The sequence below is a fragment of the Calliphora vicina genome, chromosome 3, assembly GCF_958450345.1.
Source record: "Calliphora vicina chromosome 3, idCalVici1.1, whole genome shotgun sequence".
Taxonomy (NCBI): Eukaryota; Metazoa; Arthropoda; class Insecta; order Diptera; family Calliphoridae; genus Calliphora; species Calliphora vicina.
In genome coordinates this window covers 52,391,120-52,408,521 of record NC_088782.1, presented here as the reverse complement: position 1 = coordinate 52,408,521, position 17,402 = coordinate 52,391,120, and the positions used below count along the sequence as shown (strand labels likewise).

The 17,402-nt window shown below is 28.2% G+C and overlaps 1 protein-coding gene across 2 annotated transcripts; it reads left to right on the top strand.

Moving 5' to 3' along the window:
* Positions 1-625: 625 nt before the first annotated feature.
* Positions 626-17,225, top strand: iPLA2-VIA (calcium-independent phospholipase A2 VIA). Of its 2 annotated transcripts, XM_065503410.1 has the most exons (14): positions 626-915; positions 11,659-11,857; positions 12,057-12,346; positions 12,412-12,582; positions 12,658-12,786; positions 13,142-13,764; positions 13,833-14,030; positions 14,101-14,204; positions 14,270-14,839; positions 15,518-15,605; positions 15,663-15,786; positions 15,853-15,976; positions 16,063-16,156; positions 16,588-17,225. In XM_065503410.1, exons 2-14 carry the CDS (start codon positions 11,818-11,820, stop codon positions 16,724-16,726), a joined length of 2,694 nt encoding a protein of 897 aa, XP_065359482.1. In that variant the 5' UTR covers positions 626-915; positions 11,659-11,817; the 3' UTR covers positions 16,727-17,225. The 2 variants fall into 2 exon arrangements, with proteins under 2 accessions (XP_065359482.1, XP_065359483.1); XM_065503411.1 differs by lacking the exon at positions 11,659-11,857 and having other exon boundaries at positions 627-915.
* Positions 17,226-17,402: the final 177 nt, after the last annotated feature.

Below are 17,402 nucleotides of genomic sequence, written 5' to 3'. Positions count from 1 at the left end.
AGGGTCGGAAAATTATATTGTGGAAATTACAAACGGAATGACAAACTTATATACATATACCCTTCTCACGAAAGTGAAGGGTAGAATAACATAAATATTAACTCGGGAATAGAAAAGTAAATGCGGACATATTTGAACTTTGGAGTCCCATATCACGGAAACTATATTCAACATAAAAATATCTATGTATTTCTGGTAGAAATTTGGTATCGATCCGGAGTGGCGCACATAAACTAGTGTTTAACCATTTAATCATTCAAAGTTTGAATGAATTTTTTTTTGAATCAGTTCAACGCATAAAATAAATCCTGTCAATGAAGCTAAATTATTTGTTTTGTCGGGAATGGTTTTATGGCATGAATTGCTGATATTTGAAATTCTGAATTAAGATTTTGGCAAATGAAGCTAAAATTTAATTAATTCGATGCTCTGAGTGTGATGAATCACAAGATTGTTTCATTTTAATTTGTATGCTATTTTTTTTGAAAGTGTATCATAATACAACTCTAAAAATACTGTTTTTTTTGCAGCTGATTAGAAATTTTTTATACCAACAGCAATAATAGTGGTATAATCAAAAAGACATTTTTTTCACTCGAATAAAGTAGAATTCCGTGTTTTTAACTACGTTGTGTTATATGTATTGAATTTGTAGAAAAGCATACGATTTTTATAACAAAATAGTATTAAAAATATAGAACTAAGAAAATAATTCACCCATAACTTTGTGTTAATGAAAAGAAATTTATGAATTGATAACAAAATAAAGTGAAATAATTGGGGAATCCCTATAAAACAATTTGCATTGCAATCTAATAAGAAATCTAATAATAAAGTTATAAAACAGGAAGTAAATTGTGAAAGTACCTCATACACATAGCAACAACAATAAAAGAAAATCAAAAATGTTAAATGGTTAGCCCAATTAAATAATACATAGTGCTTAAAATTTAGATTACAATTACACTAATAATCAATTACACATTTCTGCAATAATCATCGATTTGTTTTGATTTTATTTGACAACTAATAATACTAGTTTTTTTTGTTATTGTTTTATTTACTAATACGCACCTATGCATACACAAAAACCATAATATTTATATACATACAGAGTATGTACGCACATGTATATATGCTTAATTCTATTTACATACATACATCAATAATATTGTTCAATGCAATTTCAATTTTCATGTACAATTTAAAACTACGGCAGTATTATAATATTAAGTAGTGCATTTAATACCGGTACCCTAGTAATATATTCATAGATATCCAGCAACTTGTATTTTTAATAATGACCATGCCGACGACATACATAAATATATTCATACAAACATTCACAGTACCATGCAGTCATACATGGTCTGTTCTATTTCTATAGAGACTACATTAATTAGAATAAGTATGGTAATATAAGTGGTTGTGTTATCAAGTTTAGTTCTTTATAAATCAGCAATCTCGTCATAAAAAGGTTTTAAAGTACAATGCATAACCATAATCGAATTGTTTAATAAGTATGAAATAATTAAGCCGGTATAGTGATCCATATTGTACCCTACACTTCTGGGGTCCTAGGGCAGACCTACCTAGTTGTCGTCTATGTATAAGATGTACATATAAGTAAGTTTGTAATTTCCGAAGCGACGCAAACCGAGGTATTGATGTATGTTCTAGATAGCGAAGTCGATATAGAGGTATTGATGTATATTCTAGATAGCGGAGCCGATATAGCCATGTCCCCTGTATATTGAAATCAACTTTATATTCAAAATTTAGAAAATTGGTCCATTTCCTACGATACATTTAAACAGAAAACTGCAACCAAACTTTTTTTTACTCACCAAAAATGTTTGTAAGAAAAAATTACTTTTCACTACAAATGGTTTTCAATATTTATCTTAATGTATAATTTGGCGAAGATATGGCATAGCCTTATATAGATCTCTTACTTGTTTATTTTAGAATTAATCGTTTCCTTTGAACTACATATTTTCCAAATAACCGCATCTACTAATAAAAATTCCTTTGATTCCTTATTTTGCGATCTACAATTTCTCACTCAATGGATTGTAACCACTCGTTTACTAGTCTGGAGGTGTATTTGGCGTCATTGTCGTGCTGGAATCTACAAACTAGGGACATCTTTTCCTCATCCTATGAGTACATAACATGTTTAAAATTTATCTGAAACTCATTCCAGTCGTATATTTTATGATATGAATTGGACCCATTGGCCCTTACACCACCAAATATGACTGTTTTATTTGTTTACTTTTTGGCACAGTTTTTTTTCTCTTCGTCCATCTTAAAAATGTTCTCCCATCACTGCCTCTTAAAGTGTATTTGGATTAATTCAATGACCTTATTTCCAATTTAAGATAAATTTTTTATTGTCTTGGAATGTGGGTGAAGTTAGCTACGAAAGTTAGCTCCGTTTTTTAACATTTCTATGTTAATGTATAAACTAACATAGCTCCTACTCAAAGACTGTTAAGTTAACAGAGCTGCTTTATATTACACTCAGTAAACATTTTATCAATAAAAACAAAAAAAAGGGGTTTACCGATCATTCAGCTTTAATATATAATAACATTTTTTTTGGATAAAAAAAAATAAATATTTATTATGAACAATCGTTGATATTTTTGCTTGTACAGTATTATCTCCTTTTGAAATCCGAAAAAATTGGCCAAAAATGGAAAGGTGCTCCTTATCTACTTAATGGGGTCGAAAGCCATGTAGTCATAGATTTCAGAACTGTATTGCTTATATTCAGAATCAGTATAGCATTTTTGCAGCAGCATTTTCAAAATTATGAAATTGTGAATTTTGTCATATAAGGATTTTTTGAAATCCGAAAAATTGGCCAAAAATGGAAAGGTGCTCCTTATCTACTTAATGGGGTCGAAAGCCATGTATTCATAGATTTCAGAACTGTATTGCTTATATTCAGAATCAGTATAGCATTTTTGCAGCAGCATTTTCAAAATTATGAAATTGTGAATTTTGTCATATAAGGATTTTTTGAAATCCGAAAAATTGGCCAAAAATGGAAAGGTGCTCCTTATCTACTTAATGGGGTCGAAAGCCATGTATTCATAGATTTCAGAACTGTATTGCTTATATTCAGAATCAGTATAGCATTTTTGCAGCAGCATTTTCAAAATTATGAAATTGTGAATTTTGTCATATAAGGATTTTTTGAAATCCGAAAAATTGGCCAAAAATGGAAAGGTGCTCCTTATCTACTTAATGGGGTCGAAAGCCATGTATTCATAGATTTCAGAACTGTATTGCTTATATTCAGAATCAGTATAGCATTTTTGCAGCAGCATTTTCAAAATTATGAAATTGTGAATTTTGTCATATAAGGATTTTTTGAAATCCGAAAAATTGGCCAAAAATGGAAAGGTGCTCCTTATCTACTTAATGGGGTCGAAAGCCATGTATTCATAGATTTCAGAACTGTATTGCTTATATTCAGAATCAGTATAGCATTTTTGCAGCAGCATTTTCAAAATTATGAAATTGTGAATTTTGTCATATAAGGATTTTTTGAAATCCGAAAAATTGGCCAAAAATGGAAAGGTGCTCCTTATCTACTTAATGGGGTCGAAAGCCATGTATTCATAGATTTCAGAACTGTATTGCTTATATTCAGAATCAGTATAGCATTTTTGCAGCAGCATTTTCAAAATTATGAAATTGTGAATTTTGTCATATAAGGATTTTTTGAAATCCGAAAAATTGGCCAAAAATGGAAAGGTGCTCCTTATCTACTTAATGGGGTCGAAAGCCATGTATTCATAGATTTCAGAACTGTATTGCTTATATTCAGAATCAGTATAGCATTTTTGCAGCAGAATCAGTATAGCATTTTTGCTATACTGATTGCTATACGGATTTTGTGAAATCCGAAAAATTTACCAAAATAAGAAATTTTTGAGATCCGATAGTAATAATAAAATCAATATTGTGAACAATTTTTTTAATAATATTTATTATTTGTATTAATGAGATCAATCGATTTTAATTTTATATAATTCATTTTAATATTTTTATGATTGTATTTAAACATTTTCTATGTTTGTTTTTGTTAACAAATAATAATTATATTGAAATGTTTTGAGATTAATTGATCATTAATGTATATTTCTTATTAAGATTCTGTGTATTGTTCAATATAATAAAATCAATATTGTGAACAATTTTTTAACAATATTTATTATTTGTATTAATGAGATCAATCGATTTTAATTTTATATAATTCATTTTAATATTTTTATGATTGTATTTAAACATTTTCTATGTTTGTTTTTGTTAACAAATAATAATTATATTGAAATGTTTTGAGATTAATTGATCATTAATGTATATTTCTTATTAAGATTCTGTGTATTGTTCAATATAATAAAATCAATATTGTGAACAATTTTTTAACAATATTTATTATTTGTATTAATGAGATCAATCGATTTTAATTTTATATAATTCATTTTAATATTTTTATGATTGTATTTAAACATTTTCTATGTTTGTTTTTGTTAACAAATAATAATTATATTGAAATGTTTTGAGATTAATTGATCATTAATGTATATTTCTTATTAAGATTCTGTGTATTGTTCAATATAATAAAATCAATATTGTGAACAATTTTTTTAACAATATTTATTATTTGTATTAATGAGATCAATCGATTTTAATTTTATATAATTAATTTTAATATTTTTATGATTGTATTTAAACATTTTCTATGTTTGTTTTTGTTAACAAATAATAATTATATTGAAATGTTTTGAGATTAATTGATCATTAATGTATATTTCTTATTAAGATTCTGTGTATTGTTCAATATAATAAAATCAATATTGTGAACAATTTTTTTAATAATATTTATTATTTGTATTAATGAGATCAATCGATTTTAATTTTATATATTTCAATACTTTTATGTATATAATAATACTTTCAATTATTTTAATGTGTAGTATGTTGGAAAAAGTTTTGAAGCTTTTTTCAAATAAAAACAAAAGTTATATTTTAAAATAAAGTCGACTTTAACAAAAATTAGCTTTAAAATTTCTTTCATAGTTAGAGTGAATGTTTACATTTGAATATTAGAAATTCCTATACTGGTATTACAAAATTAAAAAGTCATGAAGTGTAATATTTAATAATTTTAATATTTGTGTTTTGGTTTTGTACGAATTTGCGAGAATTATGCCAACATTTTTGTAAGAAAAATTAGACGGAAATGTAAATCATAAGTTTTTGTATAAAAACACAATTTTTCGGATTTCAAAAAATCCTTATATGACAAAATTCACAATTTCATAATTTTGAAAATGCTCCTGCAAAAATGCTATACTGATTCTGAATATAGGCAATACAGTTCTGAAATCTATGAATACATGGCTTTCGACCCCATTAAGTAGATAAGGAGCACCTTTCCATTTTTGGCCAATTTTTCGGATTTCAAAAAATCCTTATATGACAAAATTCACAATTTCATAATTTTGAAAATGCTGCTGCAAAAATGCTATACTGATTCTGAATATAAGCAATACAGTTCTGAAATCTATGAATACATGGCTTTCGACCCCATTAAGTAGATAAGGAGCACCTTTCCATTTTTGGCCAATTTTTCGGATTTCAAAAAATCCTTATATGACAAAATTCACAATTTCATAATTTTGAAAATGCTGCTGCAAAAATGCTATACTGATTCTGAATATAAGCAATACAGTTCTGAAATCTATGAATACATGGCTTTCGACCCCATTAAGTAGATAAGGAGCACCTTTCCATTTTTGGCCAATTTTTCGGATTTCAAAAAATCCTTATATGACAAAATTCACAATTTCATAATTTTGAAAATGCTCCTGCAAAAATGCTATACTGATTCTGAATATAGGCAATACAGTTCTGAAATCTATGAATACATGGCTTTCGACCCCATTAAGTAGATAAGGAGCACCTTTCCATTTTTGGCCAATTTTTCGGATTTCAAAAAATCCTTATATGACAAAATTCACAATTTCATAATTTTGAAAATGCTGCTGCAAAAATGCTATACTGATTCTGAATATAAGCAATACAGTTCTGAAATCTATGAATACATGGCTTTCGACCCCATTAAGTAGATAAGGAGCACCTTTCCATTTTTGGCCAATTTTTCGGATTTCAAAAAATCCTTATATGACAAAATTCACAATTTCATAATTTTGAAAATGCTGCTGCAAAAATGCTATACTGATTCTGAATATAAGCAATACAGTTCTGAAATCTATGAATACATGGCTTTCGACCCCATTAAGTAGATAAGGAGCACCTTTCCATTTTTGGCCAATTTTTCGGATTTCAAAAAATCCTTATATGACAAAATTCACAATTTCATAATTTTGAAAATGCTGCTGCAAAAATGCTATACTGATTCTGAATATAAGCAATACAGTTCTGAAATCTATGAATACATGGCTTTCGACCCCATTAAGTAGATAAGGAGCACCTTTCCATTTTTGGCCAATTTTTCGGATTTCAAAAAATCCTTATATGACAAAATTCACAATTTCATAATTTTGAAAATGCTGCTGCAAAAATGCTATACTGATTCTGAATATAAGCAATACAGTTCTGAAATCTATGAATACATGGCTTTCGACCCCATTAAGTAGATAAGGAGCACCTTTCCATTTTTGGCCAATTTTTCGGATTTCAAAAAATCCTTATATGACAAAATTCACAATTTCATAATTTTGAAAATGCTGCTGCAAAAATGCTATACTGATTCTGAATATAAGCAATACAGTTCTGAAATCTATGAATACATGGCTTTCGACCCCATTAAGTAGATAAGGAGCACCTTTCCATTTTTGGCCAATTTTTCGGATTTCAAAAAATCCTTATATGACAAAATTCACAATTTCATAATTTTGAAAATGCTGCTGCAAAAATGCTATACTGATTCTGAATATAAGCAATACAGTTCTGAAATCTATGAATACATGGCTTTCGACCCCATTAAGTAGATAAGGAACACCTTTCCATTTTTGGCCAATTTTTCGGATTTCAAAAGGAGATAATACTGTACAAGCAAAAATATCAACGATTGTTCATAATAAATATTTATTTTTTTTTTATCCAAAAAAAATGTTATTATATATTAAAGCTGAATGATCGGTAAACCCCTTTTTTTTTGTTTTTATTGATAAAATGTTTACTGAGTGTAATATAAAGCAGCTCTGATAACTTAACAGTCTTTGAGTAGGAGCTATGTTAGTTTATACATTAACATAGAAATGTTAAAAAACGGAGCTAACTTTCGTAGCTAACTTCACCCACATTGTCTTGGAATAGATCCTCCCAAATGTTGAGTTTTTACAGTACCTGTCTCACGAAATTTTTTATCATTTTTGAAACTGCTGATTTTTGAATATTATCACAAATAGTTTTAAATTTTCGCAAATATAAATACATATTGAAATAAGCGAAAAATATTATTTTCTTTCTTGTAAAGGTTTAAAAATTTTCATTGTTTTTCCAATTCTATTAAGTATAACCACGTTCTATGAAAACATTTTGTTTAAATTTAATGCAAACAATTCTAAAATTTACTATATTTTCATAGAAAACCTAGTTAATTTTAATTTATCTTAGAAAATACAAATATACATATCGCTCATTTGCTGCAACAACGTCATAATTAAAAAAATCAAATTTCGAGTTAATAGCATAGTAAATAAGTTGTTTTAATAACTGACAAAGTCTTGTGAATTAACTTCTAAAATTACACGCAGGGTAGCCATAGAAGCATTTTGTCCTAATTTGATAACCTATTACATGCAATAACGTTTTATTTTAGTTGTGCGTTGCCGTTTATGTGTTCAACATTGCTTAGTTGTCTAGAAAAGTGACATATTTTGTTATTTACTTAAAAAAAATTTAAATAAAATAATCGGTTTAAAAATTATTAAATGCGTCTCTTGAAAAATTACATTTTTTGAGTTATGACGATGTTGCAGCAAATGAGCGATATGTTTTTGAAAACTGAAATTGCGGAATATAGTTTTCCATTCTATTGTCAACCATTGTATGTATTTCGTAGGCTGATTTGTCATGATTCTTTACAATATTTTTTACTAAATAACATTACTAATTAGCAAATGATTCATACAATTGTAAACTCATATGCAAGCTTAGTTAATATACGAGTATTCTCGATTATTTTTATGTGTGTAGAATATATAAATACATACTGTATTGACTGTTTTCTTTTACAAAAATCTAGACAAAATTTTAAAATATGTATGTAGTTAAAAAACGAGGAAATGATTGCAGTTATTATTCAGGAAATAAGTAAAATCTCCAACAAAAATAATTTCTCCATATTTTGGACTTTTGAAAACAATTGTAATTCTATTATGTCGAACCATTATCTCGAACACATTTAAAATGTGAAAAAAGTCAAGATAAACAGATTTGAAAATATTCTTAACTTATAGATCTTAAATATCCTTATAATCAGTGCTACGATTGATTTTGATAAATTTTTCTAAAAACTAAGGCATTCGTACTGGACAAAAACAGAAGTGATTTTAGGAGCCCACAATTCAACTACAATTTCAGCGTAATCTGAGGCAATATTTCAATATGACCATTTTTAGAATGATGTGCTTTGATATCTCTTAAAAATGGCTTTTATTATACTTTTTTTTATTTAAATAACTGTCATGATATTTATGTTACTAAAAAAATTGTAGTATGAATAAAGTATTGTGTAGTTGTAAATATAATAAACAAAAATAAATTTAAATGAAAATAGTAACCGGAATAATTTTTTCCAGAATAGGAATATTTTTTCCAGAATATGAATATTTTTTCCAGAATAGGCAGTCCTAGCTGCTTTACTTCTTGATCATTACAACAAAACATTCAATAGAAATATCTAATTGAGAATTGAGATGCGCTTGTGCGCATTCGAAAATCTCAAAATTGGTTATGAATAAATTTAAAATATCTTTACATTAGTTAAATTTGATTTTCTGCCTTTGAAAATTTGATAAAACAAATTGTTTTCATGAATTTTTAAAATGTTGGTCTCAGATGACCTTTCGGTGGAAATGTCCATGTGTAAATAAATGGAACAAATCAGGCTCAGTTGTAATTTTTTAATATTAAAAACTAATTTTTCTATTAACTCATTTTCTGTTTGTAAAGCCAGCCTTCGTTTAGCTACATATGTCGGTAGTTTTGAAATATTTTAAAAAATATTCTGTTTAACCAAACTTTTTACTTTAATAACATAAATTTAAGTATTTGTGGATTTTTTTTAAAATTTAACATGACAATAAGAATTCCTCACGGTATGCGTAACATTTGGCAATACACATACATATTTTAATTATAGTAGATACACTCTATACTATTGAATCATATGTCGTTGGTTGGAAAATAATCGTTGAAATTGTGCGATTGTAGATACAGTATTTTTTGGACTTTGTTTTTGTTATTAAAATATAAAACAAATACGTTGAAATAAATCTCTCACTATTGAATAGCATCATTAGTTATTCGAGCGTTTAATCATCTAAATTCTCATATTTGTAGAAATGTACATACCTACATACTGTTATATACTACATACATACAGAACCGGGAATATACATAATACCATTGTCTGGAAAAAGTCTTATCTCGTAAATAGTAACGAAAATCTTTTATTTTCTCTTTACGTGGCAATATTCTATTAATTTAAATATTAAAATTAATACTTAGTGGGTAGGCGATAATAAGAAATGTTACTGCTATTTTAAAATTCAACTATTAAATTGAATATTAATGAAAAAAGAATAACAAAAATGTGGGAGATATTAAATCAGTGATCGACAAAAAATTAACATGAGATATAAATTAAACCAATTGTTTTTTATATTTATCTTAAAGTATATACAGTGAGCCTCAAAAGTGAGTAAACAGCAGCGAATTTTTTGATTTTTTAAGATCATGAAAATCATTATAGTCCGACTTAAATCTATATTTTTCACAACCAAAGATATTATTCAAGCCAATCTCTATCAAACCGAAACTTTAAAATTTTAATCATGGATAAATTTTAGAATTTTCATTATCTTAAAAAATATCCAATAATTTTTGGTGTATACTCACTTTTGCGGCTCACTGTATACTTGTTTTTATTTTATTCAGTCAAGTAATACAAAGCATTCAAGGTCAAACTTACATATTACTTAAGGTACATTCACATTGTTGAAATATTTGACGAAAAATTGTAACCACTAAAAAAAACTCTATATTTATCTTTCCATTGAACAAATATTTTTTTTAAGAAACATACAGTTTAGAAAATATCACAATATAATATCATTATTGTATTGCTCTAATAAAAATCATCCTATATCAAATAAGAAATAATTGAAAATAGTGGTTACATTTTTTTCGTCCAATATTTGATCAATGTGAACGTACTTTTAGTAAAAATACTTAAGCATAAACAATTTATAACAAAATTATATAAAAAATAGAGTGCTATAAATAACACAAATAAGTTTTAATCACAATTTATTACATTTTTAAAGGTTCACAAACTAGCCGCAATGTAAAAAAAAGTAAAAAAGAAAATTTAAAATAACAATACAATTTAAAGAAGAAATAAGGTCCAAATTAATAGCAGTAGCAACACTTATCTAATAAATTAAATACCAATATGTTAAGTTACAGATTTTTTGTAAGAAACAATAAAAATTACACAAAATTGGGAATACTTTTAAATTTGTTTATTTCGACTTATGCTGTTGTTCCTTTTGGGCACAGAAATGTATTTAAAAAAAGTACTTGATATTAATTTAAGTAATTTACAAAAGGAATGACAATAGAGACACATACAACATGGTGGTAAATTTGAAACTAAGAAATGTATATAATTTGTTCAATAAAATGACTATTCGTTTTATTCCGACATAAAAATATTCGAAGAAATTGTTCGATATTTCAAACGATACCGTAGTAAATAGTAAGAATTATAAAAGTTATTATCACTAATTAAGTTTTTTTAGTCACAACTACATATTTATATAAAAACTGGTTTATTCATTATTTTGTTGCATGTATATTATTAGGGTAATACCTTTTCGTTTGATTCCAGAAAATGTTGTCGATGTTTTCTACTACATAGATTTCGTTTGATTCCAGAAAATGTTGTCGATGTTTCCTACTACATAGATTTTACGTGAGCTCGAGACGAAAATTTGTTTTGGAACAACTGTCAATTTTAGATTGATACACCAAAAAAATTAACAGATTTCTGTTTGCAGGCTATCTTAATCGTCTGATTAAAATAGTCAGCACATTTGATTAGTTTCTTATTGAAACAAACAAATATTAATTTAAGTGGAGAGCCTTGACAAGATTTTCTGGGACCATCCTAATTAATAATATTTTTACGATTTTTACAAGTTTATAAAATGATCTGGAGTCTAATCAATTTCATTCAGTTAAACATATACATTACTTAACTATGGAGCAATTTTTTAATACCTATAGTTATTGTATTTTATTAATTTTTCTAACAATACAAATTTTTCCTTAATGGCTAAATTAATATTTCGTTTTATTTTAACATTTTATTTTTCCAAGATCTCATTCTTAAAAATCTACAGACAGCTACAAAACAGTCATAAATAAAATTATTCACAATTCATCTACTAATCAAGATAATCATCATTAAAACATTCAAAAGCAAATAAGAACAAAATTGCGTCTTCAAATCAAGAAACTAACCCGAAACGCTGTAAAATGTCATGGATGAGTTTTGGAATACTTGCATCTGGCTATGGTATTAAAACTCATTTTATTTTCTCAAAATTAATAATATGTTTATTAAGTTAAGCTTTGTTTGTTTATTTCTAATTTCATAAAAATGCTTTGGCTTTATTAACTCTCACCAAAATTTTATTCAATTAAAGATGTTTTTGTTCAATTTGAAAATTGTATTGTATTTTGTGTAAAATTAAATATTTAAATATTTTATTTAGCCTTGCAACGTTTGTTGGGCGCTGATACTCCGCCAAATAAGGTGTTGGAAATAAAAAGTGAATCTCTGGGCATGCTACAGGTGCTAGCACGAGATGAGGCCATGGTTATGTATGCACCACCCTTTAATTCGAATGAGAAAAAGTGTTATGAAATAGTTTTACAACGTCCGCATACGGATTCGAATACATCATCGTTTAGTTTATATCGTTCACCATCACAACAAGAGACTGAAGAAAAATTCAATGCCTTCTTGCATCGCTTGCCCCTATTCGTAAGCATAGTCAAAGAGGTAATTATGAAATAAAACAAGAAAAGTCAATTTATTCAATAATGTCTTATCTATTAAATCTATAGTTCTATAATGTTAATGGCTTGCAAAAGCTTAGCGACGTTTTAACGGAAAATCCTTCCTGGTCTATAACACATTTAGTTGCCTACTACAATCTTGTCGACTATATTAGCAATCCAAAAGTGTTACAATTTATTGACTATGCAGATCACGTTAACTATATGTCACCGTTTCAGGTACAGGTTCATTTATATATTTTTATACAATGTTTATTATATGTAAATATATTTTTTTAATTCATTATTTTACAGCTTGCCATTAAGTGTGGAAATGTCGAAATGGTCAAAGCTTTGTTACCCCTTTGTAAAATGGAACATTTAGACAATAACAGCAATTCAGTGTTTCATTATGCTGCCAGTACTAATAAAGAAATCTTAAATGTAAGTAAAGAAAATGCAATAATATTACTATTTAATAATACATAAGAGATGATGCATCGACAATGCATCGAACCTTACCCGTTCCAAATTTTGTTGAAGCTTGGTACACTGTGATCGGGAAGATACATATATATTATATATTTTTAAAAAGTTCATTAATTGAGCGACAAGACTTCTGTAAAGAATTGAAATGTTACATTATGCATTGAGGAATAATTTTTATTTTTTATTTTCCTTAAACCCAGTTAATATCGTTTATATTCTATACAATTTCTAACCCCTAAGTAACTAATTCACATTTAACATTATATTTCCTATTAATTCAATTAATATATTCTATATTATCTTTTTTTAGCTTCTTATTGATAAGAGTACAGTTAATTTAAATCATTGTAATTCAGATGGTTATACTCCCCTACATTTAGCTTGTCTCTCCGATAAACCGGAGTGCGTAAAGACACTGCTTATAGCTGGGGCGGATGTTAATATTGAGGCTAAAAATATAAGTAAACTCTACAAGACATCGACACCAACCTCAGTAGCTGAATTTCTTAAGCAGAATAATGCCAATAAATTGTACACGCAAGACATGAAATTTGGCGGTACTCCATTGCATTGGTGTTCATCGCGTGAAACTCTCAATGCTCTCATAGTGCAGGGTTGTAATGTGAATGCAACAAATTTTGATGGCCGCACAGCGTTACACGTTATGGTTGCTCGTAATCGTTTCGAATGTGTTGTCACTCTATTGGCACATGACGCCGATATTGATGTGGTCGATAAGGATGGCAATACACCGTTACATATTGCAATTGAACAGAAATTGGTACCGATCGTACAGTGTTTGGTAGTATTTGGCTGCGATATAAATATGAAAAATAAAAATGGTCAAACACCACGTCATATGGTAGGTAATGATGCTAACGGCAGCAAGGAAGATGAAATTCTTTATATTTTGCATTCTGTGGGAGCTAAACGGTAATTATTTTATATTTTTTTAAAATAAAAAATAACTCAAATTAAAAAATTTTTCATGTATTTCAAAGTTGTTCTGCTGATAAATCGAAATGCCCTCCTGGCTGCAACGCTAAGGGTACATATAACGGCATACCGCCAGAGGCTCCTGAGGCCCCAGAAACTCGAGAACATATAGAAAATATGTTGGCTTCCACTAGTCGTCAAACAGCTATGGGATTTTTAAACTCAGCTGCTAATAGCATGTTAAATGAAATGAAGGAAAAAGAGTAAGTTTTTATTTTAAGCAATTACAAACTGTCTATCATTATTTTGTATGTAATTGTGTTTATTGTGTAGACCGCCGGTTGTTGTTAACACTGAAAAGGTGGAGAAAGGCCAAAGTATAATGGATGCTTTATTGGGTATGTTTACGACCAAAGCTAATGCTGAATCTAAAAAAGGTAACACAAACGAATTTATTTAAAATAGAAAATAAGTTTAGCTTAATGATTGCTATTTCGTTTAGAGTCTCCCACTAATAGCGTGGCTAGTTTAAATTCACTTGGCGCAGAAGATGCAGTATCAGCCAAAGCTACATCAGATCCCGCAATGACTCCCTCACATTCGAATCCTTCTTTGAATTCGACAACATCACAAAAAGGTGATAAACCGTACTGTCGAGGACGTGTGCTTTGTTTAGATGGCGGCGGCATACGCGGTTTACTTTTAGTGCAAATGCTTTTAGAAATCGAAAAACTCTCCCAAACACCCATTGTTCATATGTTTGATTGGATAGCCGGTACCAGTACAGGTGGTATACTGGCATTGGGCCTGGGCTGTGGTAAGACAATGCGACAATGCATGGGTTTGTACTTACGCATGAAAGAGCAATGTTTCGTTGGTTCACGTCCATATCCCAGTGAAACCTTTGAGGCTATACTCAAAGATAATTTGGGAGAATTTACCGTTATGACCGACATTAAACATCCGAAAGTGATGGTGACTGGTGTCATGGCTGATCGCAAACCAGTTGATTTACATCTATTTCGTAATTATACAAGTGCTAGTGATATTTTGGGTATTATTACACCGATAAGTAAGTACAGAATTTTTTATTTTATAAAGAGTGTAAGCCGAATTTCCAAATATCCATTTAAACTCTTTATGAAATCATATGGAGGAAACAAAAATTTTCGATTACCCGCTCCAAATTTGCTAAAACTTGGTACACATTTTCTTTATGGTCATACACAATTTTAAATTCGCTTTGGTGTTTGTCTTTTGTCCAGATTTATATGTAATTTTTACAATATTGGACTCATAGGTCCAATGTACCATTCAATATATTTTCCTAAAAATGAACAAAGAATATCTCAAAAAATATATCATCCATTTTCTAATAATTTTACAGCACATATAAAATTGGTCATATTGAAGGAAACTATTTGAAAAGTGGAAGATATCTTTTTTGGGATAACCTTTCAAGAACGATTTTCTTCGTTATATACTGTTTTTATGAGAAACGGATTTCTAGAAAAAAAAAGTTTTACTTTAGCTATTTAACATGCATCAATTTAAAAATATCAACTTTGAACCTACATATATAAAATTCAGACTAAAGCGAATTTCGAAATTCTGGAAAAATTCAAATTTTGTACACCAAAATTTATCAAATTCAGAAGATTAAAGGTTCAAAAATTATTTTTGTGATCGAAATTTCTCGTTTCGTCCCGATAATGAAACAAAATCGACTTAATAATCTTGTTTTTTTCAGCCAATCGACGTGTTCCTCCTCCAGATCCTAAAGACCAGCTAGTTTGGCGTGCAGCACGCGCCACTGGTGCGGCTCCCTCCTATTTTAGGTTTGTCAAACTAATGCTATTTTGTAGAGAATTCTAATTTGTTTCTCTCCCCATTAGAGCGTTTGGTAGATTTTTAGATGGTGGCTTAATTGCCAACAATCCAACTTTAGACGCCATGACAGAAATTCATGAATACAATATGGCTTTGCGTAGCGTAGGACGTGATGGTGAAGCTGTGCCGGTAAGTTTTTATTATAAATAAATTCCCTGAAATTATTATTGATCAACTATTTAAATATTATTTTAGATCTCCGTGGTGGTTTCATTGGGTACTGGTCAAATTCCTGTTACCGAACTAAAAGATATTGATGTTTTTCGCCCTGAAAGTATCTGGGATACAGCTAAATTGGCTTATGGCATCTCAACAATTGGTAAATTTACATAGCAAATATATTTAATTACATTAATAGTGGCTTAATGTCATTTATGTTATATTTTTTTATTTGTAACCTTAAAGGTAATTTGCTTGTTGATCAAGCAACAGCTTCAGATGGCAGAGTTGTTGATCGGGCTCGTGCTTGGTGTAGTACAATTGGCATTCCTTACTATAGGTAAATATTTTGTTATATTTATATGTTCATATATGTATGTGTGTAAAGGAAATATATGTATGTATTTGATTATAAATAATTTAAAAAAATGAATTTTAATTTTGTTGATTTGTTTTAAATAGTTATTAGTATACGTTAACAATAAACAATTGGAGCATATTGGGGTCAATTGGAAAATATATTGTTTTGTAGTTCCCAATACAACTGCATAATTTTGATATTTATCACCATTTTTGCGATTTATTTTTGTGATGAAAATCGAAATCGGTTCAGCATTATATATTAAACATTATTTTTTCCATTTAATATAGTAAACCAAAAGTAATTGTTGTTGAGTTAATATCTGTTAATCGAAAATACGTTATCTATTAAATAATTTAATTATTTACATTGAATAGCATTTAACTTATTTGCTTTTCTATATCTTTCAGATTTAATCCTCAACTATCCGAAGATATTGCAATGGATGAGAAGAGCGATCAAAAATTAATAAATATGTTGTGGTGTACCAAAGCTTATATGTATGCGAATCGTAACAGAGTTATAGAAATGGTTAATTTCTTAAAATAACATATAAGACGAATTTAGACCGCCAAAAAAAAAAAATAATAAGAAAAACAAAAATAAGAAAAAAATAAACTATATATTACAAAATTATAAACTTGATAATTTATTGGCCTCTTTACAATTAAATTGGCTCTAAACACTTATATACATACATACATATATGGACATTTCTTTAAATATTGTTAATAAAACAAACACTTAACAAGATTTTTTATATAATATAAATTAATTTGAAACTAAATTCTCCGGGCGGTCTAAATTATTTTATATTTTTTATTAATTTATTTTAGTAATTTAATTAACGACAATATTAGTTTCCATCCAATTACATATTATTAAATCTTATTATTATCTTTTTTTATACATACATTCGAGTTTGAATTTTAAACAAAAATCCAAAGATTATAATTACCTAGATTGGTTATAAATTTAATTATTATTTTATATAACCCGATTCAATAAAAATAAAAAAATTCAAAATGAATTAAGCCCCTAAACACAAGTTTTTTTTATATTTCTGTGGTTGGGTAAACGAAATCATCATTTATAACGAACAATTAATCAAATTTACGTTACATTTGGTATCAAAGGGAAAACTGTAGCAGTTTCAGGACGCATGTATGTAGTTAGGGCGGTTACTGAATAACTCAATCCGAAAACGAAATGTGTGCTAAATACA